Source organism: Phascolarctos cinereus, unplaced genomic scaffold (genome assembly GCF_003287225.1).
Source record: "Phascolarctos cinereus isolate Bilbo 61053 unplaced genomic scaffold, phaCin_HiC Scaffold_726;HRSCAF=1367, whole genome shotgun sequence".
In the NCBI taxonomy this organism is placed as follows: Eukaryota; Metazoa; Chordata; class Mammalia; order Diprotodontia; family Phascolarctidae; genus Phascolarctos; species Phascolarctos cinereus.
This window is the reverse complement of record NW_027556098.1, coordinates 411,357,830-411,376,569: the sequence shown is the minus strand read 5'-3', so window position 1 is coordinate 411,376,569 and position 18,740 is coordinate 411,357,830. Positions and strand designations below refer to the sequence as shown.

Genomic DNA, 18,740 nt, shown 5'->3' with positions numbered 1-18,740 from the left:
AGAGCCTGCTTGATCTGGACTTTGCCTAGAGTTCTGGTGCTAACTGGGACTTCACCTGGAAAGCTCCCAGGCTGCTTTGTCTTCTTGACCTTGATCCAGCAGTAGCTCCGGAAAGGAGTGCAGTGCTAATGGCCTGATATTGCTTCCTGTCAAGCCAGACTCCTTTGGCCACTGATTGGGGAAGGCTTGGAATGAGCTCCAGAGCGGTGTGGTTCAGGCAGGGCATGCCCTGTTAGTCCCTAGAAGACCAGAGCTAGGTTTTGCTGCCGTGGGCCTAGGAGAAATCCTGGCTGGGCTGGGCTGGGATAGAGTGCTGCAGATCTCATGCAGAGAGGGCTGGGTTATTAGCCCCAGAGTCACTAAATTCCTGTCCTCTGCTCTTTGCCCTTGATCTCTGACCTTGATCTTGTTTAATCTAGGATTTCCACAGCACTCTTAGAGTGGGGATTTAGGGGAGGGGGGGAAGGATACTATCCTGTTACTTCCTGTTGTAAGTCTGGAGATCTCTGAGGGCATCTCTAAGCCCTAAGGGAATGTTTGTGGAGACTCTGCAATCATCTGTATGCTGTGTTGGAATAATTTCCTATAATCCCCCCACACCAACAGCTGGCCTTTCAAGAATAACTGTACAGAAGGTGGAAGCGAGACTGTGTTTCTGTAAAAGTGGTGCGGTGAGTTTAACTCGGCCAGTCCCTGCAAGTCTGCTTGGGCAAGGTGAGTGACCTGCTCTCAGGGGCCAGACACGTGCAGTCCTCTTAGAATTGGGACCCTGCAGCCCATCTCCTTCTGCATCTGGGGCTGATGTGTTCTTTGGCTGTTGCCGGATGGGCCTGGCAGTCTTTCAGCAGTCACGGCCGCAAGGTGTTCTCATGGTACGCAGCTAGAAGAGCTCACAAAGCCTATTGGTCATCATTCTGTTTTGTAGAAAAAGGAACTGCCTTTTGATGTAGTGCAACTCATGAGAAAGGCAGAGAAAAGACTGGATTTTTACCACATGGCTTTAAAGTGTTAGCTTATTGACGGGGGAATCCAGAGCATTTTTTGCTTACTGCAATGTCATTATCGACAAAGAAGCAGGACATCTCAACAAGACCGATAAAGAATTCATCATGGTAGCAACAAATGCTAGTAACAGGTGTCCTTGCCGTAGAATTGCCCATGGTGCTACGCAGAATGTGTTCCAAATTGACTGTTCCAGCTGGTCAGGCTGTCCGTTGGAAGAAATTTGACTTGTTACCTCAAGAGTCAACTGTGCCAAAATTTGGTTTTGCTGCTAGTCAAGCTAATGACATAAAGGAGAACATTTTAAAAAGCCAGAGTGCAGGGTTTTGATTGTGAAGACGCCGGGTACAGAGCTGCCATTTCTGCCCTTTTTTTTTTGGGGGGGGGATCTATCCGTTATTGCTTATTTTATTGATCTAATTTCCAACCAAAAATGATCTCAGTGTCTGTAATAGTATGTCCACCACAGAAGCAATGTAAAATATGTGTATTGTGTATATTACGGTATGTCTGTTAATAAGTTTTTTCCCCTTTAATGTTTAGTTTATATATACCATGAGAAATAAACTCATTAGCTATTCAACCTGGTGCTACTGCTTCTGCTAGGTTCATCACACTTCATGGTAATTGTTGAAACTTGGTGAAATTTAGCGCTTGTGTAAACATCGATAATTCAGAAGGGCTTTTATCCATAGAGGAAGCTATCAATTTTTTTAAATTATGAAAAAATTAACTTAATTCCCAACTACTTTTCTCACTTTCTCATTTCCATAACATTCCCTCATAAAAAAAGATGGAAAAAGAAAAATAATAGTCCAGAAACCAATACATTGACTGAGTCTGACAGTATATGCAACATTCATCATCTATCATCTCCAGCCACTTCTATGGAAGGAGGGAGGTACATTTTCTCAACTCCTTTCTGGGGCTAAGCTTGGAATTTCATCACTGTCATCATGCATATTATTTTGCTGGTTCCGCAGCTTTCACTCACAGGTCTTCCTAGGTTTCTCAGAATTCTTCATTTTGCTTTTAATGATGCAGTAATAATATTCCATTATGTTCATGTGCTACAATGTATTGAGCCATTTGCTGTGTTGGTACTCTATTAGTTTCAGGTGCTCTAAAAGGTGCATTTGGAGGAAAGGGAAGCAGAGATGAAACTCAGGGGAATTCTAAGAATTGACAACCAACTACATCAGATCAGCCATTTTAATTTAAGCCCTTAGGGTTTAAGATTTTGTAGTTTTCTGACAACTTTTTTGCTGTTAGATGAAAAATGAGTCTGTTCAAATGAAATATAAACATTATTTAAACTAATTCTTTTCTGAAGTAGATTTAGGGATTCTCAAATGAAAAGCAGGTCAGTATAAGTAGACCCACTTTATTTCAACATTTTACCTACTTTATAATCCCCTCCCTTTTTTTTTTCTTTTCCTAACTTTAGGTGTGTGCCTGGTAGGTATACTGGGTGCCTTCTTTCTCAGTAGACCAACCTCCAATGACTTTTACTAATGGATTGTAATGGTCATTTAAATAGGATTTTAATCCACAAGTAACATTACTAATTTAGGTTTAAATAAGGATTCTCAGAGAGGTGTAGGCACTTATATCATTGGCCAATAGGTACCCTCTTACTGAAGTAAGAGCAGAAGAAATACAAAATTTGAAAGCAAGAAAGGTCTTGTATGTAAACAATTATTTTTAAATTTATTTTACAGGGGAATTGGTTATATTCTACTGTTTCTTCCTTACGTTTGTATAGTTTTCTTTGACTTGTTAAATGTGCTTTCATAGCTTTTATGTGGGTAGAATTATATATAGCCTACATAATATTTTCCCTGTTCATGTCCTTTTTTCATTATTTTCTCAATTAAATAGTAAACAAACAATAATCTGCTTTGAGAGCTGAGGTATATTAAAGTTTGATTTGATTTAACTGTGAAATAGGATTAACTTGAGTGAATAAAATATCAAATAAGAGGGGATTGTATTATGACTATAACTTGAATATTGTACCTCATGAAATATAACCCTTTAGGGTTAATTTAATTTCACAAATAAAGTTAATTAAATTGGAAAGTAGTATGGGGGATTCTATAGCTTGTAATAAGCTGAGGGTTGGCCAGAGACTCTAGCTAAGGGCAACATATTTGGGGGGGTTGGGTATTTGTTTCTTAGCTCTATTGGGAAGGGAAATGAGGCTCAAAGAAAGTCTATAGATGTAATGATGAAAACTGAAAATTAAGGGGAGGTAGAGCTGCTTAATTTTCATTTTCCTTCTGTTTTCTGGGCAATGAGAATGATGTTTATACTGGAAGTGATAGACCAGAAATGCTAACAAGGAATTGCTACCCAAGAAAAGTGAAGAAAAGAATTAGTAAGAGATCACCTAGATTCCTTTGATGACTTCAAGTCAGTCTACCCATATGAACCATATCTTTGGGTCTTAAAAGGATTGAGAGAGTTCTTACTGAGCCCCTGTCTGTATAATTGCAAAGAATATGGAAAGCAAGAGGGTAACAAGATTGGTGAAGGAGAAATGCTATCTTGATTCTAAAAAGGTGGAGAAGGGGGTGAGAAAGGGAAGAAGGGATCCCAAAGAGCTAAGATGACTTCATAATGGGTGAGTCATAGCATACTCACTTTTATAGAAATCCGTCAGTGATGGTATGTTCCTTGAATTAACAGGATCCCAAAGAATCTTGATGTTCTAGGTCATGGGGGTTGGGATGTCAGAAGATGAAATGTAATAGGGAATCAGTGGAGGGAGGCAGCCTTATACAGTGCTTCTTCCCAAAAAAGTTTGTGATCCTAGGGGATTCAAAGCACAAGTCATCTTGATGTGTCCCCAAAAATCTATCTTCACATTTGATTGTATTTGAGAAAAGTAGCTTAGTGTAATATGGAGGTGATGGCCCCACAGTTATCATGTCTGCAGCTGTCTCCTCATCTCTAAAATGGGCTAATAATTGCACTTCTCAGGGTTGTGGTGATGATGATGAGATATTTTTAAAGGGCTTTGCAAGCCTTAAAGGACTTTATAAATGCTAACTTTTAGCATTTCCTTCTGTTTTGTTATGAGAGGAGTATCAGGATGCTGAAGAACCCTGAGTCTCAGTCCAGGGAGGATCATTTGAAGGAACTAAGGACATACAGCCTGGAAAAAAAGACTAAAGAGGAGCTAAGCATCCTCTTTGCTTCCTGGAAGGGCTGTCTCATAGAGGAGGGATTTGGTTATTCTGTTTGGCACAGTGGACAGTACCTGGAGCAAGGCATAAAACTTAGAAAAGGCAAATAGAGGGCTCCTTTCAGGGCAGATTGCCTAAGAAATATAGCTGGTCCTAAGTAGAATGGACTTCCTTGAAAAGTGATGGGGTCTCCTTCCTTCCTTCAGGGTCTTCATTTCGAGGCTGGATTGCCCCATATTGAATATGTGGCACTGTAGACTCTTCTTGTGTGTTCTAGATTTGATGGCATCTGAAGTCACTTCAAAACCTCGGAGTCTGGCTATCTGCTCCAAAGTTACCAGTGATCTCTTCATTGACAAATTGAATGACTTTCTCAGTCCTCATTTTTCTTAACTTCTTTGCAGGATTTGCTGTGGTTGACCTTACTCTCCTCTGTTTTTATGACATGTTTCTCTCTTGGTCTTCTTACTACCTGGCACACCACTCCTCAGTCTCTTGAACTGAGCTTTGTCATCAATGTCATGACAACTTATTGAGAGCCTCTCTCAGAATTCAGTCCTCTGTCCCCTTCTCTTTTCTTTCTTTACTCTCCCCCTCAGTGCCCTAGTAGGCAACCAGCCCTCTAGAAAGCTAGGTTGTTCGCTTTGCTATTCCATTACCCTGCTCAATAATTAAGAGCACATGTTGCTAGAATAGCTGTTGAACAAGAATGAATCCCAGGAGAGCCCCCAAAGACAGCAATGATCCCAGGCAACTGGCCCATGCCATATTCCCCTAGGGCCCTGCTGCCACACTTCTGTTTCTCGTTGGTATCTAGAGATCCAGAAATGGCTCAGGAAAAACTGGTTCCAGGTTGCAGGAAGGATGATTCAGAGAAGGGTTACTTGCAAATTGGGGCGGATCCTAGTGACCATCTAAACCCCAGAGTGGTCTGAGTACTTTGTGGACTGAAAGTATCACCTAAATATGTGCTATTAGTCACTTCATTGTTGACCCTGGGCAAGGCACTCTGAACCTCATTTGCTTATCTGTAAATATAAATAACATGACCTTTTATAGCTTTGTCTTACCGATTTATGAAGATTCAGTGATGTGATGTGTGGAAAGCACTTAGCAAAATGTCCAGCCCCATCATCATGCTTCATGATGATGGTAGTTATTAGGATCTGTGGGTCCCAGTGACAGAGTAAGAGATCTCTCCCAATATCCTGCTTTTGCAGATAAGTAAACCTAAGGCCAAATGAAATCAAGCTATTTGCCCAACATCACAGAGGTAGCAAGTAAGGGCTGGGATCTGATCCCAACTTCAAAGAAGAGTTCCTTCTTTAGTACAGTGTTGCTGCCTTCTCTTAGTGTCATATTAGAGTCTTAATTTTGAGGTGATTAGGACTTGGGTCCAGACTCCAGATGATCTCCCCTCATCTCTGCTCTCCTGATATTTTCTCTCTATCCTTTGCCCTTCACCTCTTTTTTTTCTCCCTGTTGTTGTTCATTCGTTTCAGTTGTTTCTGACTCTGTGAACCCATTTGGGTTTTTTGTGGCAAAGATACTAGAGTGGGTTGCCATTTCCTTCTCCAATTCCTTTTACAGATGAAGACTGAAACAAACAGGGTTAAGTGACTTGCCCAGGGTTACACAGCTAGTAAGTGTCTGAGGCCATATTTGAACTCAGGAAGATGAGTTTTCCTGACTCCAAGCCCAGCACTGTATCCACTGCACCACTCAGCTGCCTTTACCTCTTTGTTACCAGTATTCTGATCTAGTATTCCAACTCCAATCTGACTAGTTGGTGTTCTTCATCATCTGTGCTCACTTTACAAAGACATTAGTCCCCCTTCCACCTCTTTAAATGGCTTCCTCACTATCTCTCCTTTGCCTTTGCCCATTGGCTCCACAGATTGTCAGGTCAGGTTTGGTGGCGCTTAATACCGTGTGGCTCTTGCATCTGGGTACAATGTACGTGTGCATTACCCCACCCCCAGATTCCTTTCTCCCAGCTCTAAGACCTGGGAACATTCAAACTTTCTATCAATCTCTTTCAGACTTGGAACCTAGGACTAAAAACAAAGAGGCAACTCCAAAGGAGATCATAATAGGTGAAGAATCATCCTCCTTGGTGAAAGTTGAAAGACTCAAAGGGGCAGACTTTTGTAACTCTACGCTTGGGGAATTTGGGGAAGGTGAGAACCTGGAAAAGCAGCAGCCAGTAAAGCAGGAGAGTGAGGTAAGAATGATTAAACGTCAGAAGATTCCAACTAGAAAGAAATTTTTTAAATGTAAAGAATGTGGCTTCAGTCATGGCTCAGCCTTTGTTAAGCACAAGAAGATTCACATGGGAAAAAAGCCTTATAAATGTAAAGAATATGGTAAAACCTTTCCTCGATTCTCAAGGCTCACTCAACACCAGAAGATCCGTGCTAGAGGGAAGGTTTATAAATGTAATGAATGTGGGAAAACATTTACTCAAAACTCAGTCCTTCTTCTACATCAAAGGATGCATACTGGAGAGAAGCCATGTAAGTGTGGTAAATGTGGAAAAGCCTTCTTTTACAATTCAAGCCTCATTAAGCATCAGAAGATTCATACTGGAGAGAAGCCTTATAAATGTAATGAATGTGGGAAAGCCTTCATGCAGAGTTCAGATTGTGTTAGGCACCAGAGGATCCATACTAAAGAGAAGCCTTATAAATGTAATGATTGTGGGAAAGCCTTCCCTAGTTTTCCAAAGCTCACTCAACATCAGAAGATCCATACTAGAGTGAAGGTTTATAAATGTAACGAATGTGGGAAAACATTTACTCAAAATTCTATCCTTGTTTTTCATCAAAAGATACATACTGGAGAGAAGCCATATAAATGTGATGAATGTGGGAAAGCTTTCATTTATAATTCAGGCCTTGTCAAGCATCGGAAAATTCATACTGGAGAGAAGCCTTATAAATGTAATGAATGTGGGAAAGCCTTCAGGCAGAGTTCAGATGTTGTTAGGCACCAGAGGATCCATACTGGAGAAAAGCCTTATAAATGTAATGAATGTGGAAGAGCCTTTAGTCAGAGCTCAGATGTTGTTAAGCACCAGAGGATCCATAGTGGAGAGAAGCCTTATAAATGTAATGAATGTGGGAAAGCCTTTATTCGGGGCTCAAGTCTTACTGCCCATCAAATGATTCATACTGGAGACAAACCTTATAAATGTAATGAATGTGGGAAAGGCTTTCCTCAATTCTCAAAGCTCACTCAACATCAGAAGATCCATACTAGAGTGAAAGTTTATAAATGTAACGAATGTGGGAAAACCTTCCCTCAACACACAAGCCTTGTTTTACATCAACAGATTCATAAGAGAGAGAAACCTTATAAATGTAATGAATGTGGGAAAGCCTTTTCTCAGAGGTCCCACCTAACCCAACATTTGAATACACATACTGGGGAGAAGCCTCATAAATGTAAAGAATGTGGGAAAGGCTTCAGTCATGGCTCAAACCTTATTAAGCACCGAAGGATTCATACTGGAGGGAAACCATATAAATGTAATGAATGTGGGAAAGCCTTCAGTCAGAGTTCAGCCCTTGTTAAGCACCAGAGGATCCATACTGGAGAGAAGCCTTATACATGTAATGAATGTGGGAAAGCCTTTAGGCAGAGCTCAAATCTTATTTCACATCAAATGATTCATACTGGAGAGAAACCTTATAAATGTAATGAATGTGGGAAAAGCTTCAGTCACATCTCAGACCTTGTTAGGCACCAAAGGATCCATACTGGAGAGAAGCCTTATAAATGTAATGAATGTGGGAAAGCCTTTAGTCAGAGCTCAGTTCTTGTTAAGCATCAGAGGATCCATAGTGGAGACAAGCCTTATAAATGTAACGAATGTGGGAAAGCCTTTATTCTGAGCTCAAGTCTTATTGCCCATCAGATGATCCATACTGGAGAGAAGCCTTACAAATGTAGTGAATGTGGGAGAGGCTTCATTGAGAGTTCAGCTCTTATTGTACATCAGAGGATTCACACTGGAGAGAAGCCTTATACATGTAATGAGTGTGGGAAAGCCTTCACTCGGAGCTTAAACTTGATTGTGCATCAGATGATTCATACTGGAGAGAAGCCATATACATGTAATGAATGTGGGAAAACCTTCAGTCATGGCTCAGGCCTTGTTAAGCACCAGAGGATTCATACTGGAGAGAATCCTTATAAATGTAAGGAATGTGGGAAAGCCTTTAAACAGAGCTCAAACCTTATCCGACATCAGAAGATTCATACTGGAGAAAAACCTTTTAAATGTAAGGAATGTGAGAAAGCCTTCACTCAGCGATTCCACTTGAAAAAACATCTGAATACACATACTGGAGAAAAGCCTTATAAATGTAAGGAATGTGGGAAAGGCTTCAATCATGATTCAAACCTCATTAAGCATCGAAAGACCCATTCTGGAGGGAAACCATATAAATGTAATGAATGTGGGAAAGCGTTCAAAAAGTTTTCAGGTGTTTTCCAGCATCAGCGTATTCATACTAAAGAAAAGTCTTACAAATGTAAGGTATGTGGGAAAGCATTTACTCAGAATTCAGTACTTATTAGACATCAGAAGACTCATTCTGAAGAAACACATTAGCAGCATACTGAAATCCTTTATTCCAAGATTCTAATGTATTTCCAAGGACACATACTGGAGAAAAGAATTCTGAATATAATCAGTGCAGGAAACCTTTAGTTAGTGTTCCCAGCTTAATGAACAGCAGATGATTCATGCTTCACAGAACTCTTAGAAAGAAATGAAAGTGGTAAAGTCTTCATTCGTGGTTCCAGATCTTGTTAAAGATCAGATGATTTGTACTGCTCCAAAGCCTTATAATTATAATGAATATAGGACCTGTTCTGTATCATTTCCTATCACAGAATTCATACTGGAGAACAGCCTTATAACAGCCAAGAACCAGGGATAACATTCAATAGCTCCTCACACTTTGTTCACTATCTAGTTCATACTGGAAAAAAGCCCCAGTGATGAGAGCTAATATTTCTCTGTGCCCTTTAAGATTGACTAAAAGCTTCCCATAGCTAGCTTATCTCATTTGAGCCTCACAACAACTTTGTGAGGTAGGTAAGTGCTAATATTATTGCCAGTTTCCAGATGGGGAAGCTGAGTGACTTGCCTACAGTTGCATAGCAAGTGTCTGAGGCTAGATTTGAACTCAAGTCCAAGTTTAGCACTGCATCCATTGGGCCACATTTTAAATACAATGAATACAGGAAAGTCTTGTGTGGCAGTTCAATCCAATCCTATAAATTACCATGAATGAACAAATAACAGATATATTAAGAGCTCAGGGGGCTCAGGGTTGACACCTCGTCATTTCCCACTTGTCTGTAGGGCTTCATCATGCTCCCACCAGTACCCTCCTTTTATTTACTTCCCACATTTTAGCTTCTTTGTGTAGTTTGTCTTCCCTCATTAGATTGTGAGCTCCTTAAGCAGGGACTTTTTTTTTTTAGCCTTTCTTTCTGTCCTTAATGCTTAGCACAATGCCTGGCTTATATTAGCTGCTTAATAAATGTTTATTAATGTGGCTTAGTTCCCCGTGGATCCCCAAGCCTAAACTGTCCCAAAAAGGTCATTGAGCACAATCTTAAAATACAATCTCAACATATTAGTGTCTCGGCAATGAGAAATATGGTTCAGTGTTTAGCTGGTGGCCCTTGAGATCACTGTCAGTCCCCCAAATAAAACATGATGTCAAGTTAATACACATGACTTTACATATGTATGGAATTGCTGAATGAATCACTTATAGAGGATCTGCCTCTTAACCCAACTCATTTGCTTATCTATAGCATGGAAAAGATATTTAACAAGGCTATATTCTTTGAGTATATGACATTGATGTGGCAATTTACTTCTTCATCTCCATAGAGAGGTGGCTCACTCTAAGTGAATAATGTCATCTAGTAGGTCTGTATCTCAAAGAAATAAAAGAAAAAGAAAGGAAACCTTGATGTGCCAACTTGTTTATATTAGCTCTTTTTATTGTGGGACAAATTAGAGACTAAAAGTATCTTCCTTCCTGTTGGAGAATGGCTAAACAGATTGCAGTCTGTGAATATAAGCAATATTGTTGTGCCATAAGAAATGATGAAATGGAATCTTTTAAAGGAAACTGGGAAGACTTCTAAGACTGATGCAGAAGAAAGTAAATGCAGCTTGGAGAACGATTTCTATAATGATAGCATCATTTAGAAAAACAACTTGGACAGACTTTCAAACTGAATTGTGCAGTGATCAATCACCAGTCCAGAAGAAAGAAAGGAAATATACCATTCAGCTCTTGGCAGACAGGTGGTGATGAACTTACAATTCAGAAAAAGACTTGTGTTTTGTTTTTGGATATGGCCAATGTGTATATTAATTTAACCTATGTACTCAGTTGTCAGTTGAGGACTTTATTTTCTGTATTGTATTTAATTTGCTTGACTGGATTGGGGGAAAAATAGAGGTAGTGGGAAGGATAAATTAATTTTTCTAAGGAAGTAATAAAAAACAATAGGTGTTTGTGCTCTAATATGCGACATTCATTTCAGTACAATTTATTGTTGTACAGTGGTATTGCTCTGAATTAAATTCAGATAATGAGCCACATTGCCAAAGAGGGCATCCTTTATCTGGTTATTTTTAAAAAAATGTATTTCAGTGCAGTGTCACTTAATGGGGTAGCACTGATAATGATGTGAATTGGAAAGGTTTATTGAAAAAAAGTGAAATGCAAAAGCATTTAAAGTGGACAACATTTGTATTTTGAAATCATTGTATTTGCAAGATATATATGATGCATAATAAAATTTAAAAATGTGGCGGAAATATCAATCAGTAAACTTTTTTAGAGCATCTGCTATGTGCCGGGCGCCATACTAAGTGCTGGGGATACACAAAGAAGCCAAAGACAGTCTTTGTCTTCAAGGAGCTTATCATCTAATTTAGATCTTATAGTCAAAATAAAGTTTAGGAAAGTCTTGGCGGCACACAACTGCTGTCGCTGCTTTTGGGGTAGGGTGTGTTCACATTCAGTCCAGCATAAACAGGGCAAGCCCCTCTGAGCAGAGGGCTCCCTAAGGAGGGGTAACCTAGCCTAGGTTGGTAAAATGGAGCAAGGTCAGACTTTGTGGCCAATTAACATTCAGATCTGGCCCATGAGCAACTACTGTCCTTCCAGCCTAAATGAGCCAGGGAGACCAGTCTCCAAAATGAATAACACAATACAAATATAAATTGAAAAGAATGTCCCGGTGGAACTCCTGAGTTTGAACACCATCTTTCAGATGGGCAAATCTCTTCACCTCTCTTGTTCTGAGTTTTCTTATCTGTGAAGCGGAGCTGTTGGATTAGATTGCTCCTAAAGGCCCACCTCTAAACCTTGGGGCTCAACTGAGTGAAGCAACCCTGGCTGTTTCCCCTAGTGGTCTGCCAGTCAGGCCTCAGGGAGGGGAGGAACTAGAGTTAGTGGACGCCTTTTTGACCCACACTACTAGGAAGCCAGCTCAACAGCCTTTGTTGTAGTCCCCAGAGACAAGCAAGACCCAAGGAGAGTTTCCATACCTCTTCAGTCAAAGAACTATCCCAGCCCACATTGCAGGGATGCTGGTTGATTTTTCTTTTATCGCATCCTCTCTATAGGTTCTCTGACCCACTTACAGCAGCTGTTCCAAATCTTTTGTCTGTTCTAGCAACCCATAGCAACCCCTCCCCAGCCTCACTTAGGTAAGAACCTTGTTGAAAGGTGCTGGTAAGTAAATTTAACAACCAGCTCTCTGTGAAAAAGAAAAATAGGTGGGATACACTTTTAGATTTGGAGTGCCTTATTAACATATTCTCTGTCATTGTAAGTCTAGACAGTCAATGAAAGTCAATCAAGCCCTTTTGTGTAGTGTGGCTGATTTCTGGGTGATTCTTCTCCTGTAATGTTCTCTGGTGGAGTTGACTCTGTGATCTCAGTCCTAATCTCTAAGTCGCTAACGTAAAATGTCCCTAATGGGTCCCATTTTCTGAGCCTTGAGAGAGGAAACTGGAGCCAAGTGGATATGACTGAACAGGGTTTTGAGAGAAAGCACTCTCAGGGAGGAGAATGAGGAGACATGTAAGGGGTCTGCAGTGGAGCAATGTATAAAACTCAAGCCCCGGGAAGCAGGGAGACCATCTGGGAATTCTGGAATACGAGGTGTACAGAACTGCAGATCACAAGGTCACCAGCCTGATGTTTGATTTGTGACTGCTAACAAAACTGATGGATGACAAAGGAGTTGGAGAAAATGGAATCCCCCCATTTTTTATTTTATTTAAGTAACTGGAAGAAATGTCCAATCATGGAGTTAAAGAAGAGTTGAAGAAGAATATTTTAAGCATAGAAGGGAATAAAGTCATGATGGAAACACAGTTAAAAGCAGCCTGTTTTTAAGGATACGTGTTGATTTTATTACAAATATGTCGAGGAAAATGGTTGTCGAATTGCTGAATCTCATGTGGAGGTTGGCGGTTCTGAAGGAAAGCCTTTGATTCTTTCTATTTAAAAGCAGGAGTGGCCCCAACTCCTGAACTTTGGGGTATTCTCAGGAAGAGAAGTTTGGAGAAGAGATAGGGACTGATATGCATACCAGTCCTTACTCAGAATTCAGTAACACAACAAGTATAGTAAAGGAATCAACAAATGAAAAGTATGCAAGATAAAGTCAGTGACGCTTCCATGTGAGCTAACGACAGGGGAACCTGTAAATTTAGAACTTTAAAAAAATGCCACATTTCTTTAGTACCTTTGAGTCTAGGGTATCTCAAAAATCAGATGTCCTGGGCATAGAATCTCTCTAGGTCTCCCAGCAAAAGCAGAGAGTCCAAGTCAATCCCAGATGGGCCCCTACATGTGACACTGGCGAAGCCCATTTCATGCAGGCCTCTCACCTCATTGATGGAAGAGATCAATGCCCTGCCTGTGTAAGAAGTGGCAGAGTTGGTGAGGGAGGGAAAGAAGAGAGATCGACTCTCTTTGGAGCTGCTTCAAGGCTTTTCAGCAATCTCTTCAGGCTCATGGGGGTCTTTTTGAGTGCTTTTCATTCTGTTATTGCATTGAGTTCTCCTGGCTCCCAAGCTTGAGAGAGAAGATGGTTTGATGCCACAGCCCACTTCTGGTTACTGAGGGAAAAGACTGTGGGGAAGAAACTGAAATGAGCAGAGCTGACAGTTTCCATCATGCTACTGCCCCCAATTGGCTACATTAGAGACCTTGGGGCACTTCCCCTTGGGTGAGATCTAGGGCTCTGCCTCTCGATTGAACTGAGTTACCTCACTCCTAGTGGGAGAGCTCCTTCGCTTTGTATTGTCTGATATATATTCCTGTGTGTTATACTTTCTCTAATTTCTGTTTGACCCACATGGATAAATGGGTTTCTTTGCTATTTACTTTGTGTGTTGTTGAACTGGTTGTTGCTTGCAAAGGGAGTAAAGCCTTAGATATAAAGCTTGGGGTCCTGCTCCCCCCCCCCCAGTTAATGAAAATAGTGATCAAATGTTACTTTGAACCTCAAAACCACATTCCCTAGAATAACAGTATTTAAGAGAGCAGAAACATGTAGTACTAACCTGGTACCCCCCTTTCTCTGAGAAGAACAGAGTAGAGGCCTCTGGCCCCAACCTCCTACTTACCTCCTTAAAGGATTAAGTTAAATTAAAATTAAAGTCTCTCTTGGAGAAAGGTTGGAGGAATAGACATGTCTATTCTGCCTTCCTTTGAGCTGCACAATGATACTGGGGAACAGCTCTTGCTGTGTTTGGAAAGCCTATTCTCCTAGGTTCCCAATTCTGACTGTATCAGTTCTCTTCTCTAGGAGGCCCAGTGGCTTGATACTGTTTTCATGATAAACCAAAATTCTTTTAACCTGGTCGTTTGAAGCCGTTATACTCTGCCTCCTACCTATCTTTCCCTTCCCTTATTCTACGTCCCAGCCAAAATGGCCAGCTTGTGGCCATTCATTACATTTCCTCTCCTGGCTCTGTGTCTCCTGTGCTTGGAGCATTCTTCTCTTGAGGTCCAGCTCTTCACAGCCCCTGGACGATCCCTTTCCCCTCTGATTGAAATCACTGGGCCTTGTTTCTGTGTCTGGCCTTTTACTTATCTGCATAAATTTCACATTGCCCCTCCCTTCAACTCCACCCTGTAGTAGAACGTCTCCCCAAGGATAGCACTGGGTCTAGTATATATAGGTTGATTAATTCAGCCACTATCCTGACCCTGGAGCCCGTTGGGATCAGGGTTGTAAGTCAGGAGGACCTCCGTGATCCAATGAACAGTCCGTGGGACGATGGAGTGTAAACTTGTCTGAGGCTCAGTGTCCTCATTTGGGGTACCCACCTGCTCAGAGGGAGTTTGGAGAAGAGACCTAATGGGCTTACCTCTAGTGATGTGGAGAAAGCCAGTGTGGGGTAAGGGAAAGCACCTTGGAACGGATGTCAGGGGACCTGGACTCTAGGCCTGGCCAAGACGCTACTCAGCATGAGCCTGGGTCACTCACTTAGCCTCAGTCGACTCTCTCCTCTGTAAAGGGAGAGACGATCATGTTCACAGGAGCATGGTCCCAGGGATCCCTTCACCTTAGAGATGATCGAACAAAGCCTGATAGGTGAAATCTATGACAAAAAAGCACATGGCGTGCCATCCGAGGGTAGTTTGATAACACAGTTAAGACAGCACTGGAGAACTTGAGTTCAGATCTGCCCTTACCTGTGTACTTGCTGTGTGACCCTTGGCCAGTCCCTTAACCTCTGCCTTAGTTGCCTGATATGTAAAATGGGGATAATAATAGCACCTACCTTTAAGGGATTTTGTGAGGATTAAATGAGATAATATTTGTAAAGTGCCTGTCACTGAGTAGGTCCTTAAAAAAATGCCTGTCTCCCCCCCACACACCCCCCCAGCCCTCAACTCCCTAGCCCCAATCCTTAAAGTGGGAGAGCAGTGGGAACTGCCATCATTACCTTAAACTTTGAACAGTCATGAAAATGGTGGAATTTCAGTGTGATTCTGACATGGAAAACACGAGAAACAAATATGAGAGAAATTTGATATCTGAGCCCTCCTGGGAAGGACCAAGGAGAGTCTGGCTCATTCAGGGCCCGCAGTCGTGGGAAAGGGGATGAAGTTCCCCCTCAGGAAGAGGGTGCTATATGAGGTCCTGAAACAGTTCATTGGTGTCTGGATCCCCAGAAGTCTGCTTGGAAAGGCTGCTCATGTCTGGCTTCTTGTGTCCATGGGTAACTCCCTCCTCCTTCTTGGTCTCATTTTTCTCAGCTTCATTGGGAGGGGCTTGGACCACATGAGCCAGTGGAGTTCTTGGAGCTCTAGTGCCATGATCCTTCACCCCCATCGTCTGTAAAAGGAACACCTTGGAATAAGTGATTTCTAAACTCCCTTACAGTTCTACCTGGGATCTGTAGTGTGAGAGTCCATGACTGTCCAGATTGAAAGGGACCTTCAAAGTCATGTAGTGTGAACTACCGTAATATGGATAGTTCATGGAAGGGAAATGATGCCTAGAAAGGGGAGTGGAATGGACCAAGTTGTAAGATCAGGAGGAGAGCTAGGATCCACAGGTTCAGCTGTTTAGATTTGTCAGGGGTCTTAGAAATGATTTCATTACATCCCTTCATTTTACTGAGGGAGCAAACTGGTGCTGAGGAAGGGGAAGGGGTCCGATTACCCAGGGTCACACAGGAAGCTGGCATTCTTTCTGTTGTTTTGTTTTTTGTTCTTTGTTTGCTTTATTTTATTTTATTTTTATTTTTTTGGAGGCAATGGGGTTAAGTGACTTGCTCAAGGTCTCATAGCTAGCAAGTGTCTGAGGCTACATTTGAACTCAGGTCCTCCCGACTCCAGGGCCAGTGCTCTGTCCACTACACCACCTAGCTGCCCCAGAGCTGTCATTCTTTGCCTGATGTTTTGACCCCCAAATCCCAGATTCTTTCCAGTGTGCCATGCCTGGCTTCCAGTAAAATAGAAGTCATAGCCAAGAGATCAAGCAAGAAATAGCAGGGCACTATGGGAAATTGAGAGGGAAAGAAGGAGGAAGCTTATGTCCATTGGCGATCTTCCTTTTCACGATCAGACAAGCGATCAGTGAGGCAGAGGACTCTGGTCCTCCAAGGACTCCTCCTTCGTACAGACGAGAGAAGGCCCACGGGGCCACCAGAGCCCCTCTCTTCTTTCTGACCCACAGATCAGGTTTTTGGAATCATGGGCTGTTCTCGCATCTGGATCCACCAAGAAGCCACAAGAAGCGTTCCTTGATCCCTCCCCTGGAATGTAGTGGTGGACCTTCTAATTGGTCTGTCTGATTCCTGGCTTTCCCTTCTCCAATTTCTTTTGCATGGACCTTCCAGTTGGTGTTCCTCAAACGAAGTTCTGACCACATCACTCGCCTTCTCCAGAGGGTTTGTGTACTCCTTTGGGCATTCAGGACAAATAAGCAGATTTGGTTTTGACATCAGAGTCCGTCACACTCTCTCCCTTAGCTGTCTTTCCAAACTGATTTCACATCACTCTCCTTCCTAGACTTTGTGTTCCATCCAAAATGAGCCACATCTTGTTCCCCTTCTGTCACATGTTCTTTTCTGTATTCATGCCCTTGAACAGGCTGTCCCGTTTTCTGTGCTTAGAATAATTTATCCTCATAATCCAACTCTTCAACTCACGATTCAGCTCTTCACTGGTTCCCAAAAGATTCGTTTAACATTTCTGTTTAACTGTATTTGTTTGTGAAGTTTTTATGACCTGGCACAGTTGGTTACAGAAATTCATCTTACTCAACAGGGAACAGGAGGGAAAGGAGTAAAGAGAAAAGTAGGAAAGCTTAAAGGGGAGGGTAGATTAAGGAGCAAAACAGACTCTTAAGGAGGGACAGGGTTCAGAAGGCAAGGAAAAGTATAAAAGAGTAAGAAACAAGGGGACGTGATTAAGTGATATCTAATGACTTTAACCACTGAATTCCACTGTTTCTGGACTGTCACAGTTAGCCTGCTGGCATGTTCTGTGGAATCAGAGTGACTGAACTGATCTTGATCATCTTGATCTCCTGCCCAGGTTTACTCACTGAAGGCTCATGTACTTGGCTGAAGGTTAGACAGGACCCCGCCTGTGCTGTAGGGCTCAGAGTGTGGAAGTTGTTCCCTGCTCCTTACGCAGATGGAGAGCCCCTGCCCCCACGCCACTGGGAACAGTCTCCTGGATTTGGGTGATGATGGACAGAGCTGCCAGATGGCAGCCATTGCTGTCCCACCCCCCATAGTAGTACAGGGCTCCCCTTTCCATGCCCGGTGCGGGGTTGCTCCCATCGCTGTTTGTGCTACCACAGCCGGCTGCGCCTTCTACCTGTAGTGGAACGTTCTCAGTCACTGCTGAACATTTAACTTATCATAGATTCATTTTCTGCCCCAGAAACCCAGTATCCAAGGTCTGCCCTTCTTGGTAGTTCAGTAGTCACTCAGTGGGGTGGTTATTCTCTTGGAATATTTTCATTCACAATGCCTCTGTCAGTCCTAGGTTCCACAACTGAAAGGTATTAATAGAAACGTTTGAATGTCCCAGTTTTTTTGGTTTTTGAGAAAGGAAAGTGGGGATGAGATGAAGCAACTGAAAGTAGTGTGCAGAAAAAGGCAGCTTAGGGTTGAGTATGTGTGAACTCAAGAGAGTCTCAAAGAGGTGGGAGGGGGACTGTGTGTGTATCTAAATCAAGCACAGAGGGTGAGAGAAGCCATGTGGGAGACTGGAGCAGGAGGTGTTTGGAGCAGGTGATTACAAGATCTCTATTGTGGCATCTGATGGGTGACTAGTATAAAGTGTTTAGAACACAAAGGATGGAGAAAAGAGAAAATAGCAAAAGGAGAACGGAGATGAGCGCACACCATCTGGAATGGGTCCCTATCAGTCATCCCTTCAAGGCTAACAGCCTGAGGTGACCAAAAGGAAGCATCATGTACCCCCAAATGCCTTGGATTTGGAATCCATAGCAGTGGGTCCAAAATTATTGGATTATTATTTATTTTCTGCGACCTTTTATAAAATCACTTTATCCCTCTTGGCTTAAATATTCAAAATGACTGTACTGGTTAAAAATCTTTTTGTTTTCTCTGCAGACATCTCTGTGACACTTTATGTCACCAGATCTCTCTTATCTAAGCTTGCTCATACGTGAAATGATAGTATTGGCCTGGAATCTTTGTTTCTTTGCAGGTTTGATCTATTAGGAGTTAATTATGATTTAAACCCCCCTGATATCTAACATGTTTATAGGGATTTAAATTCTGCCAAGTTTTTTCCATCTTTTGGTCATAATCCTATGATGATGGTTCTATGGGGGGTGTTTTACAGATGAGGAATTGAGTGAGTTTGATAGAGTTTAAATGTCTTGCTCAGGGCTACAGGGTAAGTAAATAAATGTGCTCATAGGAAAAAGGGATTCTAGACTAGAGTGTGATGTAGAAGTCATCTTGTTCATTGAAGAAGGAAGGAA

General features: G+C 42.0%; 2 protein-coding genes across 3 annotated transcripts in view; both read left to right on the top strand.

Annotated features, from left to right (window-relative positions):
- Nucleotides 1–11,058, top strand: part of LOC144454129 (uncharacterized) — a 119,325-nt gene extending 108,267 nt beyond the window's left edge. Inside the window, exon 3 of the mRNA XM_078145846.1 lies at nt 6,236–11,058. Coding sequence (XP_078001972.1) covers nt 6,236–8,811 — 2,576 coding nt within the window. The 3' untranslated portion in view covers nt 8,812–11,058. The remainder of the gene's footprint in view (nt 1–6,235) is intronic.
- The window catches only part of LOC110203342 (uncharacterized), a 62,440-nt gene that overhangs the window by 13,361 nt on the left and 30,339 nt on the right, over nt 1–18,740 (top strand). The window contains exon 1 of one of the 2 annotated variants that reach the window (XM_078145849.1): nt 6,330–6,417. The exons of the other annotated variant lie outside the window; for it this stretch is intronic. The gene's annotated coding sequence lies outside the window, so the exon portion shown is untranslated. Of the gene's footprint in view, nt 1–6,329; nt 6,418–18,740 lie in introns of those variants that run through there. 2 annotated transcript variants of the gene reach the window in all.